Raw genomic sequence first — 21,551 nt, 5'->3', positions numbered from 1 at the left:
CTGCTTCTCCATCTTGGTGCTGGTTACAAGGATGTCTTCTGTTTTGTGAAAATTCATCGAGTTTATAATACTCATGAAAAGGGCACATTTCTGTTTGTACATTATCCTTCAATGAAAAGTTAATTTTAAAATATTGCTAAAAGGACGCCTATAAGAGACACGCTTGGCTGTTTACCTACCATCCATGTTTCTCTTCTTCTTTGATAGGAGAATCTTCATTTTATTCAGGGAGCAGCTCCTTTCCTCAAGCCTCCACTACTCAGGGGACATTCTGGGCTCAGTCTCGGAAAATGAATCCTGATTGGTGCAAATCAACCATGTTAATCCATTTCCTCTAGCCTGCGATTGGTTTAGGAGAGGGCATGTGACCCAATTTTGACCAATAAGAATGAAGGGAATTCTGCTGGGGCAGTTTCTGGAGAAGTGTTACCCTTCTCTGAAAGATACTCTCTGGGGGCCCGTGGTGGCTCATTTGGTTAAGTGCTTGACTTCAGCTCAGGTCATGATCTCACACTCCGTGAGTTCAAGTCCCGTGTCGGGCTCTGTGTTGACAGCTCAGAGCCTGGAGCTTGCTTCAGATTCTGTGTCTCCCTTTCTCTCTCTGCCCCTCCCCTGCTCATGCTCTGTCTCTCTCTCAAAAATAATCATTAGAAATAAAAGACACTCGCTGCTGTCATTGATCTTGAGGAACCACACACCAAGGAGAACCAAGAGAAGCAGAGAGAAGTGGAACTGGAGCCCTCACAGCCCTTACTTGGATTTCTTGGTACGCAAGGTTAAAACCTAACTATTCAAGGCACTATGAATTTTTTCCTGTTGCCAAGAGCAGATCGACCAACAACATCATTTTGGAAAATATACTCAAGATTGCCCCTCAGCTAGCATTCTGCTCTGTTCTACGTTTTGCCCCCTAACATCCCAACTTTGAGTTATCTCTGTCATCTGCAATTATGTCAGTATTATTTGTCCGTATTTTGCACCATGGCACCCGTCTTGTGCTTGCTTACAGAGAGCGGTTGGACTGCCACCTACATTCTTAGGCTCCTCTCCCTTTCCCTCATCTTCAGAACCATCTTGTAGCATCTTCTAATCTCTCACTCTGACTGCCCCCCCCCCCCCGACAACTCCTTCTTATAAGGACCCTCCTAACACTCCTCTTTCCCTGTACTCTGTGCTCATTCTATTCATATCACTTACATGCTTATTATAGTACACAATTTATTTGTCTATCTCTTTACTGTCTGTCTTCCCCTGTGAAAATGGGAGCTCCGTGAGGCAGGAAGTTGCTCTCTGTTTTGCCTGTTATGGAATCTCAGCATCTGGAAGCTTCCTGGCACAAAATACCCACTCAAACAGCATTTGTGAAGAAAACGCAGAGCGGCTTGAGCAGATCTCTGCTTCTTGCAACTGAAATAACCCAATAGAGCAAACACAGCGGTGTGGACAGAAGTGACTTGTTTCTGGCTGCCCGGTCATTCAGTGAGTGCGGGACACCACACAAGAGTCCACTTCTCCTCAGATGCTTTATTTCTGGGACCAGATTTGGGTCACAGCTGCAGAGCAGGGACGGCCTCTGGGTCTGAGGAAGGAAGCACCGGGGAGACTGAGGTGCAGCCCTCACATTGGTCATTCTGGGAACTGTCTCTAGGACCTGAATGGAGAGACAGCATCAGCCCACTGTTGGGGAAGGGGGACCCTGATTCCAGGAGACTTGGAGGGGCTGGAGAGATTGAGATTGCTAATCCCTGTTAGGGAACAGGGGTCTGGAGGGAGTGTCATGGTCCCTGCAAGAGTGAGGACCGCAGAGGATGGGGCACACCAGAATGCCCAGTCCTGGGATGCCTCATGAGTTGGACTGGATGGTGTCCTGGATCCACTTGGTGAATTGGCAGAGGTTGGTGTAGACGCCGGGTCTGTTGGGCTGGGCACAGGGAAAGTCTCCCCAGGACACGAGGCCCTGTAGGGAGCCATTGCAAACCACAGGCCCCCCAGAATCACCCTGTGGAGGAGAAAGGTGCTCACAGAGAGGCAGAGATGTGGACAGGTGGAGACAGGGAGACACACAGGTGAAGAAAGGCCAGGGTGGCAAGAGATAGAGACACAGAGGCGGAAAAAGTAGAGAGGTGACGGAGACGTAGGTGAGAGAGAGGGAAGGAGAGAGGGGGAGAGAATGTTAACATATCACTGTAAATCCAAACCTTAGAAGTTCTGTTTGCCCCTCTCTACCCAACCCCCACCTGTGTCGCCCTCACTGGGTCTCCCTGTCCCTATTTCTGTTTCTCTTTTCCAGCTTTCGATCATTGTATTTCTCCTACTGGACATGCCTTCCTTTCCCTTCCTCACTCTTCGCCTGCCCTTGCAGCAATCCACCTTGTTCTTACACACCTCACCTTTGCAGAGAGGCAGTTCTCAGCCCTCGGATGAAGCTTTCTCATCCTGGGCACCACTGACGTCGGGGCCAGATTATTCTTTGCTGTGGTGACCGTCCTGGGCATTGTAAGGTGTTCAGCAGCATCCCTGACCTCTATGCACTAGATGCCAGTAACCCCCTTCCTCCCCAGGGGACAGCTGTGACAACCAAAAATATGAACAAGCTCTGCCATGTGTCCCCTGGGGTGGGTCTGGGGGTAGGTTGAGAACCACTTCCGTGGGTTGCCTGTGTTTAACTCCCCACAGCTCCAGCAATTCCTCTCCTATAATAATACCACTCTCTACTGCCATTTCTTATGAGTGCTTATGCAAGATACTGGTATCCAGTATAAAGAAATCCAGAGCCTGGCTTCTTTCTTTGTTAGCAGACACTGTTTCAAGGCAAAAGAGCCTGGCTGCCTGTGAACCTCTAACTTTCAACTTTCTTGCAGATTAATTGTTTTCATTATATGTTGCTTAACATCCCTGCAGAGTTTCCTTTGAGAGGCAGTTAGTTCACTGCTCTGAGCTTGCTTCCTCCTCTGTAAAACAGAGCTATCAATAATGGCTAAGTGAGTTAATGAGCTCATCGATGTACATAAACGACATAAAGCGGGGTCTGAGATTAGCTGCTATTATTATGATAGTATTAGTGTTGTTACTTTTTGCTCCCAGGGGCCACACCCTGACCACACGCTGGTATGAAAAGCTACTTGAGGTCTGCAGAATGAAAAACAAAGTGCTAAACGGGGCTCCAGAAAAGCTACAGTGATTTTAAATGCTGACCTGTGGATTAGATGTGTTTTCTTCTGATAAAAATCCCTCTCTCTCTCCAGATACGTGTTTCCATGTTATGTGGGGACAGAGATGATATTGGGAAGTTGCTGCAATTGTCAGGTTTGTAAAATTCTTTTTGTGAGGGGGGGGTGGGGGGCGGGGAGGGGGTTGCCCAGCCATCAGAATAGGACGATGTGCTTACTAATTGCCAGTGTTACTGAAGTGTACATCCTGCTGGCAGGGAACACCTGAATTTATATCCCTCTAGAACCGTTGAGGGCCTGAATACAGGGAAGGCTCCTGATCCCTGCAACAGTATAATTTTAATTTCTGTCATCCTCAAAGGATAGAGCTTCCATGAGGACATAAAGAAGTTCTGTATTGGAGATCAAGGAGTATTTGTTGAATATTTGCCCCCACCCATCTCTCCAGGCTCAACTCCTACTGCACCCTCCCTCAGTGTCCCAAACGTTCTGGCTTTTTCTGTCCTTTGAATCAGCCAGACTCTTCCCTGCTGCAGGACCTTTGCACATGCTTTTCTTACTCTTAGCCTTTGCAAGACTGAGTCCTTCGTGTCATTCAGCCTCTACCCAACTCTTCGAGGAGGCCCTCCTAACCATTCTTTTATAAGTAAATAAATATATATGTATATTGGGGCACCTGGGTGGCTCAGCCGGCTAAGTGTCCGACTCTTGATTTCTGTTCAGGTCATCATCTCACAGTGGTTTGTGAGATCGAGCCCCCGCACTGGGCTCGGTGCTGACAGTGCAGAGCCTGTTTGGATTCTCTCTCTGCCTCTCTCTCTCTCTCTCCCTCAAAATAAATAAATAATAAATAAACATTAAAAAATTTTTAAAGTATATTTATTTAAGTAATCTCTACACCCAGTGTGGGGCTTGAACTCACAACCCCCAGATCAAGAGTCGCTCTTCTGACTGAGACAGCCAGATGCTCCCCAAACACCCTTTTGAATATTGTCCCTCATCACTTGCTATCATAAAACTATGTTTTATTTCCTACCCAGTTCTTATAATTCTCTGAAATTACCCTAGTTATGCAGTTTCTTGACCGCTGGGGCTTAAAGATAATTTTATTTTTTTATTTTATTTTAAGCAATTTCTATGCCCAATGTGGGGCTTGAACTCACGACCCTGAGATCAAGAGTCATATGCTGTACCAGCTGAGCCAGCCAGGTGCCCAACCATTGGAGGTTTTTTTTTTTTTCCTTTTAACCTTTTCTGCCCTCCAACAAACTTCCAACAAGTTTGCAATCAAGCCTCTGTATTAAATATTCTCTTTTTTCAAATACCTAGCGAAAGTTTTTGTTTTCCTTCCTCAAGGCAGTTTACTAGCAATTGTCAGGAAACTTTCATACTACAGATTTTGTGGAGACAAGATATGTAACTGCCATCTGCCTGAAATTTGCCAAAACAAATAGACAAAACTGGTATCTATTACGTGAAGGGTGCCCCCTTAGATGTGATATCTGCAGTGCACAACCTGCCTAACCATACAAAGCAGACTTGATCTCTCCCTCTAGGCCAGTGAGTGCTGTCTAATACGGTAGCTCTTTCTGTCCCTCCCATGTGCTCTTTTTCTCTCTCTCTCAAAATAAAAATAAACTTTTTAAAAAAGAATGTAAAAAATCTCATTTATAAATGTTTTATATTTTCTACATTTTTAAATCATGGTGCTTGGGATACATGGGGTTAAACAGAATTTATTATTAAAATAGCTAAGTTTACCTGTTTCTTTTTAAAATGTAGCTACTATAGGGGCACCTGGGTGGCTCAGTGGGTTAAGCATCCGACTTCAGCTCAGGTCATGATCTCACGGTTCGTGGGTTCGAGCCCTGTGTCAGCCTCTGACAGCTCAGAGCCTGGAGCCTGCTCTGGATTCTGTGTCTCCCTTTCTCTCTCTCTGTCTCTCTGCCCCCTCCCCTGCTCATTCTCTGTCTCTGCCTCTCAAAAATAAATGTGAAAAAATAATAAATAAAATGCAGCTACTAGAAAATTTAAAGTTACATGTGTGACTCACATATTTCTACTGGACAGGGCTGGGTTCCCAGCACTTAGCAAGGTTTCAGGTTACAGAGTTGGCACTTGCTGTGTATTTGCTGAGCAAATGCAGAAATCTCAAGCCTTACCTGGCAGGAGTCTCTGCCAGCCTTGTCACCAGCACAGAACATTGTGGAATCTATCTGTCTTGGATAGGCCTCCTTGCACCTGTCGATACTTAGCACGGTGATGTTCAAGCACTGGAGAACCTTGGGGAATTTAACTGTCAGAGACACACAGAGTAGGGCCACAGTGAGCAGTGAGAAAGACGGGGAGGGGCAGTGCTCAGAGACAGAGAGGGGGAGAAGGCAGGCAGGGGTGGGGTCGAGAGGGGCCTGGACACTCACTGCTGGGGCTGCTGGTTGTTCCCCAGCCAGATACCAAGCATCTGGTTCCAGCAGACGGACACCGGGAGGAGATGTTGATGGGCTTAACATACTGAGTTTCACGGATTCTTCTGTTCAGTTTGATGAGCATGAGGTCATTGGAGTGGCTGGGATGGGAGTAGCCAGGATGGGGGATGGATTTGATCCCCTGGAACATCTGCTGCCCAGATTCATAAACGGGTGACAGGGAATGGTGGCCGAGACGGATTCTGAAAAATCTAAGGAAGACGGTGCAGATTACCAACAACCCCGAACCCTATGCTTTCATCCAGTTTCAAGCACATCCCAAATCTAGTCCCATCCCCGACTCCACCCATCCCATCCCCAACCGGAATCCTTCCTGTACACAGAAACCACCACATGTGCATCCCCAACACGATCTAACCACCCCAACCTCAAACCCAACCGCCTCCAAAACTCCCCATAACTCTAATCCCAACCCTACACTCAGCCCCATCCTAACCCCATGTATCTGCGCCCCACCTCCTCCCAAACTCTAAAGCCACTCTGAATCACATCTCCATTCCAAACCACTCAGCATATGCACCCACCCCAAACCCAACGGCGCGCCCAACTCCCACCCCCGCCACGATCCTTTCTCCAGCCTCAGCCCTCTGCCCCCCATCTCCATCCTTAGTCCCATCTCAACTGTACCCCTTCGTCATCCCCGCCGGACCCTCATCTCCATGCCCCCACCCCTGCCCCCTGCCCGGTCCAGTCCTGCTCTTAGAGCCCCACTCACTGCTTCCGGCAGTGGGCGGCTGTGAGCAGCCACTGCGGATGCACCAGCACGGCCCCACAGTACAGCTGGTTGGGATGCATCAACAGTGCACCCTGCCAAGGCTGGCCGAGCTTCTCGCAGTCGGTCCCGTTCACGATGCGGCTGCTGCTGCCTTCGTCTGCCCTGGTGTCCTCCTGGGCCCCAGCTCCAAGGTCCCGCGTGCTCCCAGAGGGCCGCGTGCCGGCGTCAGAGGGGTTGTCGCAAGAGGTAACATCGTTTGCAAGAACAGGCTCTAGGGGCAGAAAATGGGCGGGGTTTGGGGACGGGGCGGGGCTTGGGCGCAGAGGGTGGGCCTTTGAGCCAAGAGGCGGGGCCAGCCAGAGGTCGTCTGACTTCCGAAGGGCCCTTACACTGAGGGGCGGGCCCGGGGCTTTAGGGGCGAAGGCTGGAGTCTAAGGGTGAAATCTCTGATGAGGGGCAAGGTTTAGAACTCAAGGACGGAGTCCAGGATCAGGTGGTTTACTGGACTCTGACTGCACCTCAAGATTCCTGGGAGTGGCTAGAGCTTTGTGGGCGGGGCCAGGGAGGGTCAAGATGGACGATCCCAGAGGCCGAGCCAAGGCTCAGCGGGTGGAGCCTGGGGAATGGACCGGTGACCAGGGCTTTAAGGGTAAGACCTGGGCTCAGGAAGTGGGGTCAGGCTTGGAGGGGGCAGCTGGAGAGGCCAGGGTCTCTTAAAGAGCCCTGACCAGGGGCGCCTGGGTGGCGCAGTCGGTTAAGCGTCCGACTTCAGCCAGGTCACGATCTCGAGGTCCGTGAGTTCGAGCCCCGCGTCAGGCTCTGGGCTGATGGCTCGGAGCCTGGAGCCTGTTTCCGATTCTGTGTCTCCCTCTCTCTCTGCCCCTCCCCCGTTCATGCTCTGTCTCTCTCTGTCCCAAAAATAAATAAAAAACGTTGGGAAAAAAATTAAAAAAAAAAAAAAAAAAAAAAAAAAAAAGAGCCCTGACTTGGGCGAGGAGGTAGGGGCTGGGCTCTAAGGGCTGCAGACAGGACCGGAAGTGGAACCTGGCCAAAAGGAGGGAGAGCCATCCAGGTGGGGCCTGGCTTGCGCCGCCCAAGGGGACCCTGACTATGGATAAAGCCTGGACTAGCAGCGCGGTTGAGGAAAGGGGGCAGAGTCAGAGCCCCTGGGCGGAGCGAGAGTTGGGGGAGCAGAACCAGGAAAGTGCTCAGCTAGAGGCGCCGGGTGGTGGCAGAGAGTAGGCCAGATTTTTTGCCTTCTCAAACACGAACGTACCTCCTGAATCCTCCTGCCAATACCGTCCCCCCCCCCCCCCCCCCCACAGACAGACACGGATACCTCATTCCATCGCCAGTCCCCCATAGTCTGTTTAGTTGTTCACATTCTTGCCAATGACCCAGAGATGCCAGGCACTGGTGCCGCCTTCATTTATGCACACACTCCAAGAAACATGCGCACAACAGCTGTCACCAATAGGCGCGCGCACACACACACACACACACGCGCACGCGTGGTCTCCCCCGGGATGGCTACAGGCACAGCTCCGTCTCATGGTACACACACTTCCCAGGTACGCGCACTCGGTGAACGCCTCACGAGACCTCATGCACCCACCCAGTGTCTCAGTGATACGAATGCACGTATACATCTATGTAGAGACCACCACATGCACTTCTGCCCACAGGCACGTTGGCCTGGTGACAATATCACACTCAGTAAACCCAGCATGGGACAGTGCAAGTGACCTGGCATCAGCCACCCGCACACAGCCACTGCCTCCTAGTGACAGCCACTTCTATTAAGGCAGGAATGGAAACTCCACCCACACAGCTGTGCCGTCACACAGCCCCCTATAAACACACAGTCACAGACACGCACCCATAGAACCCCAGGCGGTCACACAACCCAAATATAGCCACCCGTATTCTTGCACTCAGCCACAATCACACGATCACAAACGGCTATCTGCAAGGACCTGGCCACACATTTCATGGTAACAAGCACGTTTGTTACCTGCAATCTGGTGACACAGGGACAAGAGCCCCAGATCCCTGCAGTCATACACAGTCACACACATAACGTGCATACAAGCACCCGCACAGACACTGAGCCACACGTGATCCTATATGCACACACACCCAGTCACACAGTCACACACACACACACACACACAGCCTCCAGGGTAATGCACCTGTCACAGGCAGTCACTTGATATGGGAAAAGGTCCCCTCCTCACCCCCCCACCCACCCATACACACGGTGACAGGCACACAGCCACACACAATCACTTGATCACAAATACGGACACCGACTCCTAGTCACCCAGTCCTGGAGCCATACCCACAGAGTCTCCCTGGGACAAACACTCCAATGTCACTCAGAGAGTCACCCACAGCCCCACCCACAGTTTGCCAACAGGCACACACAGGGTTCTGGTTACCTCTCACCCCCAGAATCAGAGCCGTGATCAGGGCACCGACCATCCACGTCCTACGGGGTCCTGCTGTAGCCATGGCCACTTGGACCTGGTGGGAAGGACAGAGGGCAGGGTGGCCCAGGTGATTCTGGGAGCCCTTACCTCACGTCCCTTTCTTCCCAGTCCCATTTCCCAGGGCAGAGAGGAACCACAAGGACATTGCCTTCCAATCCCCCAAGAGCTACAGACTTCAGAGGAGCAGACATCCAGCCCTCTCCAGTTGGGCAAGGAGGGAGGACAGAGAGAGTGGGGGTGCAGCCAAGCCCAGAGCCAGAGGCAGACACCTCTCCCTCCCAGTGGTCTTCCCCAGGCCTCACCTGCCAAGCGAGCGTCCCCCCTGGTAGGGGGTGGGGAACCGGCTCCCAGCTCAGCCACAGACTTCTCAGGCCTGCGCCGTCCTTCCGCGCCTCCTCTTGGGCTCCGGGCACCCGGCCTGGGTTATAACCACCCACTGATCCCCGGGGCGCATTCCCAGGTAGTGAGGCGCCCCGTCAGGCCTCAGCAATCACTCCTCCTGCCTGCCCCCCACCTCCACCTCCAGAGCACCCCCCCCCACCCAGTCCCAAAGGCCACTCCCTAATTCCCTGGCCCGGGGAATGGGGAGGGGTCTCCGCGGGGCTGGGCCACCTCGACCTGCAGCCCCTGCCCCCCAGCCTTGCATTCGTGCTTCTGACCTACTCTGGGCGCTCTTCTTGGCGCCAGGATTTTTCTTTATTTTCCATGCCTTATACTCCTTCCGCTTCTCTCTGTCCCCGCCTTATAGCTTTCCCACCCGTGTCTCTGTTTTTTTGTTTTTGTTTTTTTTCCAAACTCTTACAGCCTTCTTTCTCTGTTTTTGCGTCCCTCTAAATCTTTCTGAGAAATCTCTCAATATAAAGCGTCCACCAAGTATCTGTTTTTGGGTGTCTCCCCCCATCACACATCCCGCCCCCCGCGGCCACCTCACATCCTCCCCCACCTTAAGATTCCCGTCTCTCTGTGTGCCTCCGCGTCTGTCTCTCAGTACCCCCCGCCCCCCCGCCTTTTTCTGTGTCTCTAACCCTTGCACTTTATCTGCCTCTGAGGTTCTCTCTCTTTTTAATGCTTCTGATATTTATTTATTTTGAGGGGGGGGGGGCGGAGAGAGAGAGAGCAAGAGGGGGAGGGACAGAGAGAGAGAAAATCCCAAACAGGCTCCACACTCAGCTTGGAGCCAGACTCAGGGCTCAGTCTCAGGACTGTGAGATGGTGACCTGAGCCGAAATCAAGAGTCAGATGCTTCACGGACTGAGCCGTCTGGGCGCCCCTAGACTTCTCATCTTATTTTCCTTTACTTCTCTTTTTCTTTTTTCTTTTTCTTTTTTTACAGCTTTGAGGTATAATCGGAGTACAATAAACTGCGTATGTTTAATGTGTATGATTAGATGAGTTTTGACATACATAACACCCAACCATCACCCCAGACAGTGAGCAAATCCATCACCCCCCTAAGTTTCCTCCTATCCCTTTACATGCCTGTGATTCTCAGTCTCTGTCTCTCTATACCTCAGGGTCTCTCTTTGCATCCTTCCTTCTCTAATACCTCTCTTTCCTCTGTGATTCTATCCTTCTTGATCTCCCTGTTTCTGTCTCTGCGTCTACATCATTCTGTCCCTCTGTCTCTGTCTGTTTCTCACTGGCTCTGAGTATCTGTATCTCTGTGTCTTTCTGTCCCTCAGCCTCCCTCGCCTTGTATTTTGGAAGCCGCTTTGCTAAGGGATCCCTCACCCCTCCTCCTGTCCCTCACCCTGAGGCGGGAGCCACAGGGCAGAAAGGGGCAGAGATCCAGTCCGGTAGGGGGGGAGGGCGCCCCCCCCACCCCCAGCCCCTCACCCCCCGCCCCCCCGCAGAGGCTTTGACTGGGCTGGCACAGCCAGGCGTGGGTGAGAGGGTTGGGCAGGGCCACCTGTTGATGGGGAAAGAGGCCAGAATAAGGGGTGGGTGGCTCCTGGCCCTGTAGGAAATGGGGCACTGGGTGGGGAGCCCAAAAAGTGGCTTCTCTATCACCAGTCCTGGGTCATCTGGGCTTGCCTTTCCTGATCTTTTCTCCATTTGGTCTCTTCTTTCTGTCTGGCCCCAGCTCTCTGCATCTGTCTCTAACAGTGTCTCCAAGTCTGACGCACTGGGATGTAAGAGCCCCTTACTCACTCAACAGCTCCTTACGGGGTACCAGACTGAGGTGAAAAAAACCAGACAAGGACCCCTGGAGATGATCCCTTTGGAACTCAGATTCCTTGAGGGTAAAACTGAACTGCACTGCTCACGTCTGTAAGCCTGCACCTGTTGAACCAGAGGTTTTAGAGACCTTGAGGTTGCTTTCCGTGTGTAGGGGGAAAAGAAACTATTCTGAGGTTTATCTTGATTATAATTTATATTGCATATATTAAAGTGACAATTCCAGCGACCCAGTCACTTCTTTTCTTAATCTTTCAATGCTGGCTTACAGCCCTTTCAATTCTAGATCTGTCTTTTTTTTATTCTAGGTGGTTCTTTACAATAATGTTTGGTCTCATTTACAAACTAAGCCAATCAAGTCTCTTCAAACATTTTAAACCACATTTCTAAAACCAACACATTCAATCTCTTCCGGAAGCCCTTTAAATTTTAGACATGCATTTAAGTAAATTTACACACCTGTGTACATCACACTTGTGCATAGGATCAACGTTATAGTCTTTCCAGTCTCCCAACACTGGACGTAAATTTGGTATGACTCCAACTTAGCACACAGGCTTGCTGTGGAGATTAAGTGAGTTAATATATAAAGTCCATAGACCAGTGCCTGGCATGTGCTAAGTGTTTATTATTAGTCGTATCCATTAAAGAAGATAATTCTTGGGATGCCTGGGTGGCCAGTCAGTTAAGTGTCCAGCTCTTGATTTCAGCGGATTTCTCACGGTTTGCGAGATCGACCCCGCGTCAGGCTTTGCACTGAGTGTGGAGCCTGCTTGACATTGTCTTCCTCCCTCTCTGCCCCTCCCCTGCTTGCGCTCTCTGTCTCAAAATAAATAAATATCTTTGAAAAAGGAAGACAATTCTCTCTCAATTAACTGAAGTTGATTTGGTTCTTCTGGACATCCACTGACTGGCTCCTCCTGGTGACTCTGGCACATTTCATGGCCCTATTTGTCATTCATAACCTTCAGAAGGGATTGGTCAAGGCGGGCCCAGGCCATTCACATGACAATATTTCCGTGTACACATAAAAATCAGCCACTCCCTGCCATCATGTGGCTTGATCAACTTTCACCTTGCTTAGATTTTTAAGACATGCATGTATGCTTTTTCTCTAAATCTGAAGACCGTTGCAACTGAGGGTCTCTGTTCTTTTAAGACTTCCTCTGTCTTTGGACCACATAACTCTCCCATTGTAGAATAACACACGACTGACTTTGAACATTTCCTATGATGCGATTGCTCTGTTTAACAACTTCCAATTTTGTTCTATGCTGTGCTGGGTAAAAATAAAGTTGCAGTAAATATTGAAACAGATGAATTGCTGTCTCTGATTCTCCCTCTGTTCCTAAATATTTCTCTTCTCTTAAATCCAACCCCATGTAGAGCCCTCTTTTCCCTCTCTCTCTGGGAGCCCCTACCCATCCCACTCACCTCCCTGGAAGGACAACTGGCTTAAAGGCTGTTTTGCCTTCTTCAGAGATGATGCATAGGGGTTGTAAGAAAAGAAGGCTTCTCTGAGGACAGGGACAGGCCTGGGACTTGGGGGTAGAAGTGTTTACATTGGTTAGGGATCACGTATGGTGCATGTTGGTGGGAGAAGCCCAGAAAGCATGAAGAAGCCTGGTGTCTGCTCCCTTCATTTCTTAGGGGGACCTACAGTCTCTCCTCCCCTCTGCCCATTGCTGTCCCTTCAAATGGACCACAGCAAGATCTTTCTGGTGCACAGATCTGACCCTGTCCTTTTCTCAAGGCCCTCGGGATCAAGGCCAAGTGCTTCTTCCTGGCATTCAAGGCCAACACTGCCTTCTACTGACCCACACTTTCAGCCACACCACCCACTCCTCCTTCCTCAAACCCTGGCTCCCTCATCCTGAGTGATTTGCCATCACCTGAGTGTTGTGCCATCTGGGGCACACCTGATGTTCTCACACCCTCAGGACTTTCTACAGGTTCTCTCCTCTATGAGAATGTCATCCACCCAACCCTTTCCATACAGTGACCCCATATTCAGCCTCCTTCCCCAGACCACCCAGGCGCCACTCAGCCCTCCTCTCTCTCTGCACTGTCATTTCAATCTCCTCCCTGGCCTCCAGTCTCCCCTCTCTGGTCCATCCTGTACAAAGCCACAGTGCTGCTCCTGCTCACAAGCCTCCCATGGCTGCCCACTGCCCTCAGGAGAAAGTCCTATCCTCTCAACCTAGAGTCCGCGGTCTTTTGGGATCTGGCTCCTGCTCTGCTCTCCCATCTACACACAGTGACCTCCCAGCCTTCTCTCCTCCCTGCTTTCACTGCTACAAAAGAAGTGGAGGGGAGAGAGCCACCATGAAGGCTAGAACCAGGTGGAGTACTCACAGATGTCTTCTTAGAGGGGAGGAAAAACCAGACTGGGCTGTAAAAGGTAACTAAGAATATCCGGGTTTCAGAGAGGCAGACATGGAATAAAAGCAAAAAAAAAATCACAATAATAATAAAATCCACTCTTTATTGTTCAAGCAGGTGTGTTAGGGTGTCAGGCCCTCTTGTCTGTGTTCCACACGTTTGGAATCTTGAATCTTCCCAATGACAGCTGCCACCTAATAAGGAATGTCCTGTCATTATCTTTACGTTACAGATGAGAAAATCTACACAGTGAAGGAAGTCACTTCCTAAGGGCAGACGACTAGCAAGGAGCAGAAATTTGCCAGACTTGTGACCACCCTTCTGCAGGAAGGAGTAGAGCCCATGAGACAACCAGGAAAGAAGAGATGCTTGGAAGGAGTTTTCCTGTATTCTCTTAGTGGTGGGGGTAAGACCTTAGCTCATATCCCCACTTGCCCCCAGTGATGCGAGGATGGGGCTGGGGTAAAATCAGGGTGAATTTGTGCTGTCACGTCGCTGCTTTTATTAAGCATTAAGGGTTGGATCTAGGCAGGTGGGGGGAAGGTAAAGTCTTGGTCAGAGATATTCTGGAGCCAGCAGGTGGGGGTCACAGGTCAAGAGTTGGATGTCACATGTCAGGGTTAGTTGGCCTGAATGGTTTTTCGGATCCAGTGGCCATATCTGCAGACATCAGTGTAGACTCCTGGCTTCTCCTTGGATCCACAGGGGACATTTCCCCATGACACAAGACCTCGGAGACGGTCTCCACACACCAGCGGGCCCCCGGAATCGCCCTGTGGAAAAGAGGGAGAGAGTCAGATACAGAAACACACACAGAGAAAAGAAAAAGAGACACTGACTCATGGCTGGTTCAGTCAGGGGAGAATGCAACTCCTGATCTCGGGGTTGTGAGTTTGAGCCTCATGTTGGGTGTAGAGATTACTTAAAAATAAAATCTCTTGGTGGGGGGGTGGGGACGCCTAGGTGGCTCAGTTGGATAAGAGTCCGACTTTGGCTCAAGTCATTATCCCATAGTTTGTGAGTTTGAACCCCGTGTCAGGCTCTGTGGTGATGGCTCAGAGCCTGGAGCCCGCTTCAGATTCTGTGTCTCCTTCTCTCTCTGCTCCTCCCCACTCGTGCTCTGTCTCACTGTCTCTCTGTCTCAAAAATAAACAAAACATTAAAAAAAAGAGAAACTATTAGTTGTAATCAGAACCCTCTTTACAAAAGCCAGATCTGAACAAATTCACACTATTTCTAATCTGGGGAGTGGGGATTGGGTTCCCATCTTTTTTGCTTCTCTTTTTATTGAATCCACAGGGGATAATGGGTACTAAGTTAACTGACTGCAACAATCATTCCACAATATATGGAAGCCAAACACTATGCTATACACCTGAAACTTCTACCATGATGTATGCATGCATGTCAGCAAAACTGGAGCGAGAAAAGACAGTTTTGGAAATGAGGTCTGTCTGATTGCCCTTTCTTTGCGTCCAACTTGCTGTGTATCACTTTCTCTGTCTCTGTCTCTTTCTCCCTCTTGACTGGTCTCTTCACGTCCCTCAATGCACTGGGGTAAATTTTGCCATAAATAGGAGAGATCTGATGGATGATGGGGAAAACAAAACCCCCAAGTTAAAGGAGGTATTTGGGAGTGGGGATGAGCTCTGTCTCTCTGCAGCTGTGGTCTGCCCACCTCCAGAGCTCGGCCATGTCCAAACAGGACTTTCAGGGGTTCTGTCTGAGGAAGGATGGTCCCCTCACACCATCTGCCTCCTTATTGTGTCTCTCTGGTTCTTGACCTCTCCATCTCCATCCTTGTCTCTACTGGCTGTCTTTATATCTCTGCCTGTTCCTGGCTGTGTCTCTGAGTATCAAATTAAGACTCTCTCCCTGGGATTGTCCCCCAGCATGGAAAGCTCTATTTGGGTCTGTGTATCTCTCTCTTCCTGTCTCTGCTCTTGGCTATGTCACTGGCAGGTCCTGGTGGCCTCACCTGGCAGGAATCCTTCCCGTACTTTTCATCCCCAGCACACACCATGTTCCGGGTGATCTGGCTGGGGTAGGCACGCTCACACTCCTCATGGGACACCAGATGGATGTATGCACACTGGATGGTGTTAGGAAATCCACCTGCAGAGAAAGATGGGCCAGGCTCATCTCACAACCTGTCCTTCTCACGTCCTCACCAGCGATCTTCCAACCCCTACGAGTCACCTCTCCCCTATTGGTCCTTACTTCCCACTGGTTTCCTTCTTCCTATTTGTCTTTCTTTCATAAAAACCCATTGGCTCTGACTCTTGATTGGTCCCTCTTTACATCATTCTTTCCTCTCATTGGCCCTTCTTCCTTATTAATCACCTTTTCTCCGGGAATCCTCATTTCTTATTGGTTTTCCCTTTCTCTAAGGTTCTGCCTCTACTCTTCTCTTTCATTGATCCCACCTTCTTCAGTTGTTCCAGGGGACCTCTAGACTCTATTCTGTTAGTCCCTCCTCTACCCTTTCATCATTCACTGGACCCTTCTTTCCATTGGTTCATCTTGACTGGCCAACACTTGACCATTGGTGCTTTCCTAACTGGTTTCATTCCCTGCCCCTGCTCCCATTGGCTCTCCCTTCCTATTGGCCCTTCATCCAGTGGTCCACCTCCCTCATTGGCTCTTTCTAAATGAACCCACCTCCTTCATTGGCTCTCCCTTCCTATTGGTCCTTCACCCAATGGTCCACCTTCCCTTTTTGGCCCTTCACTTAACGGCCCACCCACCTTCAGTGGTTCCTGCTGACCCATTAGACTTGTTCCTCCCCCAGTCCTCCGTCTAGTGATTCCTCTTGACCATTGACTCTTCCTCATTGGTTCCTCTCTATTATCACTCTCTACCCCATTTGCACTCTCAATTAACATCTTTCAGCTGGCTGCCATGCTTTATTGATACCTCTTCTTCCATTAGTCCATCCTCCATTTATCTCTTCTTGATCATCTGTGCGTCCTGATTGGTTTCTTTTGATCATTGGCCTCCTTCTTGATTAGAATCTTCCCACTGACCCTCCTTTTTCATTGATCCTTCATCTTATGGCCCATCTCTCCATACCATTCACTCATGGGTCTACTTTCTCCACTGACTGTTCACTCATTCGCCCTACGCCCATATTTGCCTCCCCTCCACACTGACCTTTCACACATTGACACACTGCCCCATTGGTCTTCACTATGAGCCCACCTCCTCCATAGCTTGTCACCCATTGGCGCTTCCCCATCACCCTCCTCCTACTGACCATCGGCTGTCTTGCCCCAGCCTAGGATGTGGCAGCTGGTGTGGTTGGCCGAGCAGTCTTGCTCCAGGGGGAGTGGTTGAATGCGTTCAGAGAATTTGGCTGGGTGAGACAGGCGTAACAGCATGATGTCCTGGTCATGAGTGGCAGCATTATAGCCAGGGTGGGCCACAGCCCGGACAACAGAGCTCTGCTCCTGGAAACTCTCCCTTTGCTGAAGGTTGTGTTTCCCCAAGTAGACCTGAAGATTCCTGGGAAAGAGGAGGGCTGGGTCTTACCTGGAGCCCTTGGACTGCAGCTGAGACTTCAGAGAGGGCTGTGATGGCAAGAAAGGGTGGCCTGGTGCACCATGAACCATCTGCCCTGTTCTCCTCCCAGCTCAGAAAATGACAACTTCATCCTTCCAGAATAACCTTGGAGACTATTCTTGACTCTCTATTTCATGCCTCACATAAAAGCTGTTCAGAAATCCTTTTGGCTCTCCAAAGTATATCCAGGACGTGACCACATCTCGCCCCCACTGCTGCCATCTTGGTCTGGAGCCATCACCTCTTACTAGAATGTTGGCAGAAGCCACCTCACTGGACTCCTCGTTTCTGCCTTTGCCCTTCCACAGTCTATCTTCCACAAAACAACCGGAGAAATTTTAATGACATAAAATATCCTGCCTACTCCTGTCCCTCCTCTGCTCAGGCCCCTCCCGTGACTCCCATCTCACTCAGAGTAAAGGCTAAAGTTTTCACCCTAACCCACAAGGTTCTGCACATCCTATCTTCATCACCTCTCAGATATCACCTCAACCCACTCTCTCCCTCTCTCCTTCTGCTCTAGCCACACTTGCTTCCCTGACTTTCCTTGAACACAGCAGTCATCCTATCACCCCAGGGTCTTTGCACAGGCTGCTCCTTCTGCCAGCAACTCTTTTCCCCTCATAGCTGCATGGCTCCCTCCCACACTTCCTTCAAATGCCACCTTCTCAGTGAGGCTTTCCCTGATGACCCAATTTAAGTGCAAATATCCATCCTAGTATGCAAGTCCTATTTCCCCTTCCTGCTTTCTTTGTCACCAGAGAACCTACCATTACCATCTGATATACTATATCTTTATTGTTAAATGTTTACTTGTTTTATTTTCTTTCTTCCTACCATAGCAGCACTGTTCAATAGAACTTTCTCAGGCATGCAGCTGTTTGATATGGTGGCCACTAGACACAAGCGGCTACTGAGCACTTGACATGTGGCCCCTGGATTTGTCATCCCATTGCATTTTTCTTAATGTAAATTTAATTGGCCATTTGTGGCTACCACATTAGGTGGCACAGCTCTAGAATATCAAATGGGATTTTTGTTTTGTTCAGATATAGTGTCCTCAGTGCCTAGACCTGTGTCTGTCATATTTATGATAGATAACCAATGAACATTTGTGAAATGGATCAAAGAGTCACTCCTTTGCTCAAAGTTTTCTCATGGCTCCCATTGCCCTTGGAATAAAATTCCTTCCACCATCCTCTACCCTGCTGTGAACCAGTAAATTTCTTAGTGCACTCCAGACTGTTTCCACCTCAGGGCCTTTGTCTTTGCACTTCTGCTGCTCTAAATGCTCTTCCTCCCTCTTCATTTGTCTACCCTTGTTCATTTTCCATGCCTCAGCTTGAACTTCATCTCATTAGAAGGTCCTTCCTGACACCCTCCTCTATCTAAAGTGGGTACCTCTGTTTTTTTTTTTTTCTCTTAGGGAACATCCCTGTTCTTTTCCTCCACTAGACTTAGGGTAATTTGTAATTCTATGATTTTCCATGGGCTTGTTCGTTAAAAAACATTCTGTGCCTTTCTGCTCCTGTGTTCCCAAGAATAGAGGCTCTGTATTTCTCTCATCCACTGCTAAGTCCCCACTGCTCAGCTCAAATCTGGCTCTTAGCAGATGCTTTGATCAATGTGTACCAAATGGATGAACGAGAATGGTGAGCGCAACGCCTGAGCATGGGGGGGAGACCGTGCAGGGGACCCTTAAGTCCATAACCTTGCATGATTAAACCCCTCCCCCCACAGTGGGGAGTGGCACCTATAGGTTTACAAACACTTGAATTGCCACTTACTACATCTCTGAGTCTCAGTGCCCTCATCTGCAAAATGGGGCCAAGAGTCCCTTACTGTGGAGATTCCAGGAAATATATATATAAACCGCTTAACTCAGCACCCGGTCTGTAGTTAGCGTTGAACAAAATGGCAACTGTTAACCTAACTAGTGGTCATTAGTGCCCTGAGGATTAGTCCTGGGCCTTCTTTGCTTTTCTACCTATGTCCACTTTTTGGATGATCTCATCCCACCCTGTGTTTAAATACTACTTATCTGTGGTGACACCTTCATGTTTACTTCCAGCTCTGACCTCTCACCGGAGCACCAGTGGCTTACCTTCATGCTTCTTGGACATCTCCCTGGTATCCCAGAATCACCATGGCTAAAGCAAAATGTCTGACATTCCTCTGCCCATATCCAACCTGGCTCTCTTTCCCTCTCCCCTGACTCAGAGAGACACCACAAAACACCCACTTGTTTGAGTCAAATACCTGGAGGTCAGCCCTGCTTCTTCCATTCTACATCACCAAGTCCTGCTGGCTGAGTCTCAAAATACCTCCCAAACTTTCCACCTATCCTCCGTCCCCACTGCCACCACGCTGGTCCAAGCCATCATCCTTAGGTTAATCTACATGCATCCCTTCATTTCTCCTTGCCCAGCCCACTTTCAATATGGTAGCCAGGGTGCTCTAAAGAAATGTGAATCAGGGGCACCTGGATGGGTCAGTCGGTTGAACATCCGACTTCAGCTCAGGTCATGATCTCATGGCTCATGAGTTTGAGCCCCACATCGAGCTCACTGTGGTCAGCCTGTCAGCAGGGAGCCTGCTTTGGATCCTCTGCCCCCCTCTCTGCGCCTCCCTTGCTTGCACTCTCCCAAAAATAAATACATTTTTTTAAAAATGTGAATCAGATCGTGCTGCTTCCCTGAATGAAACTCTCCAGTGGCTTCTCACTGCACTAAGAATGAAATCCAATGAGCCATTGCTGCCTACAGGACCCCGCACGATCTGATTCCCCAATTAGAAAGTCTGTTGTTCATAAAGGCAGCAATTTTGCTTGTCTTTTTCACTGCTGTATCCCCAGGGCCCCAGACAGTGCCTGACAGATAGTTATTGCTCAGTTAAATACTGGCCAGATGAACCTGGTTACCTGGTGGTCTTGTGCTGGGACAGGGGGATGTGTGTGTTACTTTGTGCCTGAAATCTGCAAGACCCCTTCCCCCACACACACACCCATCCAGGCCTCACTGCAACTACTCCTCACTCCCAGTGGGGAGACTCACGGCTTTTTGCAGTGGGCAGCGGTGAGGACCCACAGCGGGTGAATGAGAACCCCTCCGCAGAGCAAGTGGTCTGATGTGTAGAGGGCAGCTTGGTAGGGGTGAGACGTCTGCTCACACGGTCCGCCATGCAGCACCTTATTCTGCTCCTCTGCCCAGGCTGAGAGAGGAAGGGTCTGAGTCAGGGAGGAGGCCTGGAGACACCGGGTGAATCCCCCAGGGTGAACCCCAGGTCATCTCCTTCCCACCCCCACCCTCAAACTCTTCCCCATCTTTCAGACCACCTCCCACTCCCCTTCCTGTCTGTGCCCCCCCAACCTTAACCTAGCTCCCGACTTCCTCCTCACTCCAAGCCCACCCCACCTCCATATCTGTGCGAAGCCCATCCCCATCCTCAAACTCCTTCCCATCAGCAGCCCCCACTGCTCCCCAAACTGCCCCATCCTGTCCCCTTTCTTCCCACCTGCGACCATCAGGATCAATACCACCAGCGTCTTCGTGCCCATTCCTGAGAAAGGAAGCCAAATGCTCCTCAGTCTCTGCCTCAGACCAACCCCCGCCCCAGGCCCTTCCTCCCATCCTCTGCCAGCCCCCCTCCACTCCAGCCTGCATGTTCTGACCCTTGACATCTGTCCTTCACCTAGCCTCCTGATTTCTTGTCACTCTAACCATGACTTCCATCCTGGGGTCCCACGAGGGCGGGCTGAGCGAGAAGCCGGAACCGCTGGGGTGGTCAGCGGCTCACAGTGTGATTCTCGTTTAGTCTCTTACTCCTCTGGGCTCCAGTGTGGCTGCCTGCCCACAGAAGGGCATGGCCCAGGAGGGGCTCTGAACTTCTTCCCTCCCCATGGGGTTTTTCTTCTGCACCTTGGCTCTGTGCTTACCCTGTCACTCACCCCACACCTGGAGGTTCTGGGGTGCAGTGTGATCTTACCTGCTGGGGGCCGGCTACCTGGGGGTCCAGAGGACTCCTGGCCGAGGGGTTCTTGGGTTGGGGCAAGGACAGCACGTGCGCAGGCAGATAGACAAAGAGGCAGAGAGAGTCAGAAATGCAGGGTGTTATGGGGAGAGATGGGACACTGAAAGCAGAGAGGGTGCCTAGGAGCCAGAGCCAGTGAGACAGACAGCAGAGGATGCATGGGCTGTGGGGCCCAGGCCAGACAGACACCCGGGCTTCCTGGCCTCCCTGGAAGAGGCTGTTCCTGTCCCCAGACACTCCTGGTGCTTCCTTTTAACCCCTGTCTCCCCAGGTCCCTGAGGCAGGAGGCCGCCCCACCCTTTCCTCCTCACCCAGACCTCCCACACACATTCCTTCCATCCCCACAGCCCCATGGCTCTGCTCCTGATGACCCCTGACTGGGCTTCCATGGAAGGGAACACCAGCCCCTGAGTGCACTGGTGGCCTGGACTTCTGGGTCTGAGGGAGGAGGGGCTGGGGGTCTGGACTCCTGGGTCTGAAGGAGGAGAGGCTGGGGGTCAGACTCTAGGTTCTGAGGGAGGAGGGGAGGGGGCCCTAG

General features: G+C 50.5%; 2 protein-coding genes across 2 annotated transcripts; both read right to left on the bottom strand.

Annotated features, from left to right (window-relative positions):
• Positions 1-1,603: 1,603 nt before the first annotated feature.
• On the bottom strand, positions 1,604-8,885 carry KLK5 (kallikrein related peptidase 5). The gene is made up of 5 exons (XM_042919683.1): positions 8,813-8,885; positions 6,372-6,642; positions 5,591-5,847; positions 5,333-5,466; positions 1,604-1,999 (listed from the first exon to the last, which is right to left on the bottom strand). The coding sequence occupies exons 1-5, from the start codon at positions 8,883-8,885 to the stop codon at positions 1,844-1,846; spliced, it is 891 nt and encodes a 296-aa protein (XP_042775617.1). The 3' UTR covers positions 1,604-1,843.
• A 5,012-nt stretch (positions 8,886-13,897) lies between these two features.
• On the bottom strand, positions 13,898-20,591 carry KLK6 (kallikrein related peptidase 6). The gene is made up of 5 exons (XM_042920291.1): positions 20,498-20,591; positions 20,038-20,194; positions 16,680-16,927; positions 15,402-15,538; positions 13,898-14,196 (listed from the first exon to the last, which is right to left on the bottom strand). The coding sequence occupies exons 1-5, from the start codon at positions 20,538-20,540 to the stop codon at positions 14,044-14,046; spliced, it is 738 nt and encodes a 245-aa protein (XP_042776225.1). The 5' UTR covers positions 20,541-20,591; the 3' UTR covers positions 13,898-14,043.
• Between the last annotated feature and the right edge of the window lie 960 nt (positions 20,592-21,551).

This window comes from Panthera leo, chromosome E2 (assembly GCF_018350215.1).
Source record: "Panthera leo isolate Ple1 chromosome E2, P.leo_Ple1_pat1.1, whole genome shotgun sequence".
In the NCBI taxonomy this organism is placed as follows: domain Eukaryota; kingdom Metazoa; phylum Chordata; class Mammalia; order Carnivora; family Felidae; genus Panthera; species Panthera leo.
Note: the sequence above shows the minus strand (reverse complement) of the source record. Positions and strands in the feature narration are given on the sequence as shown.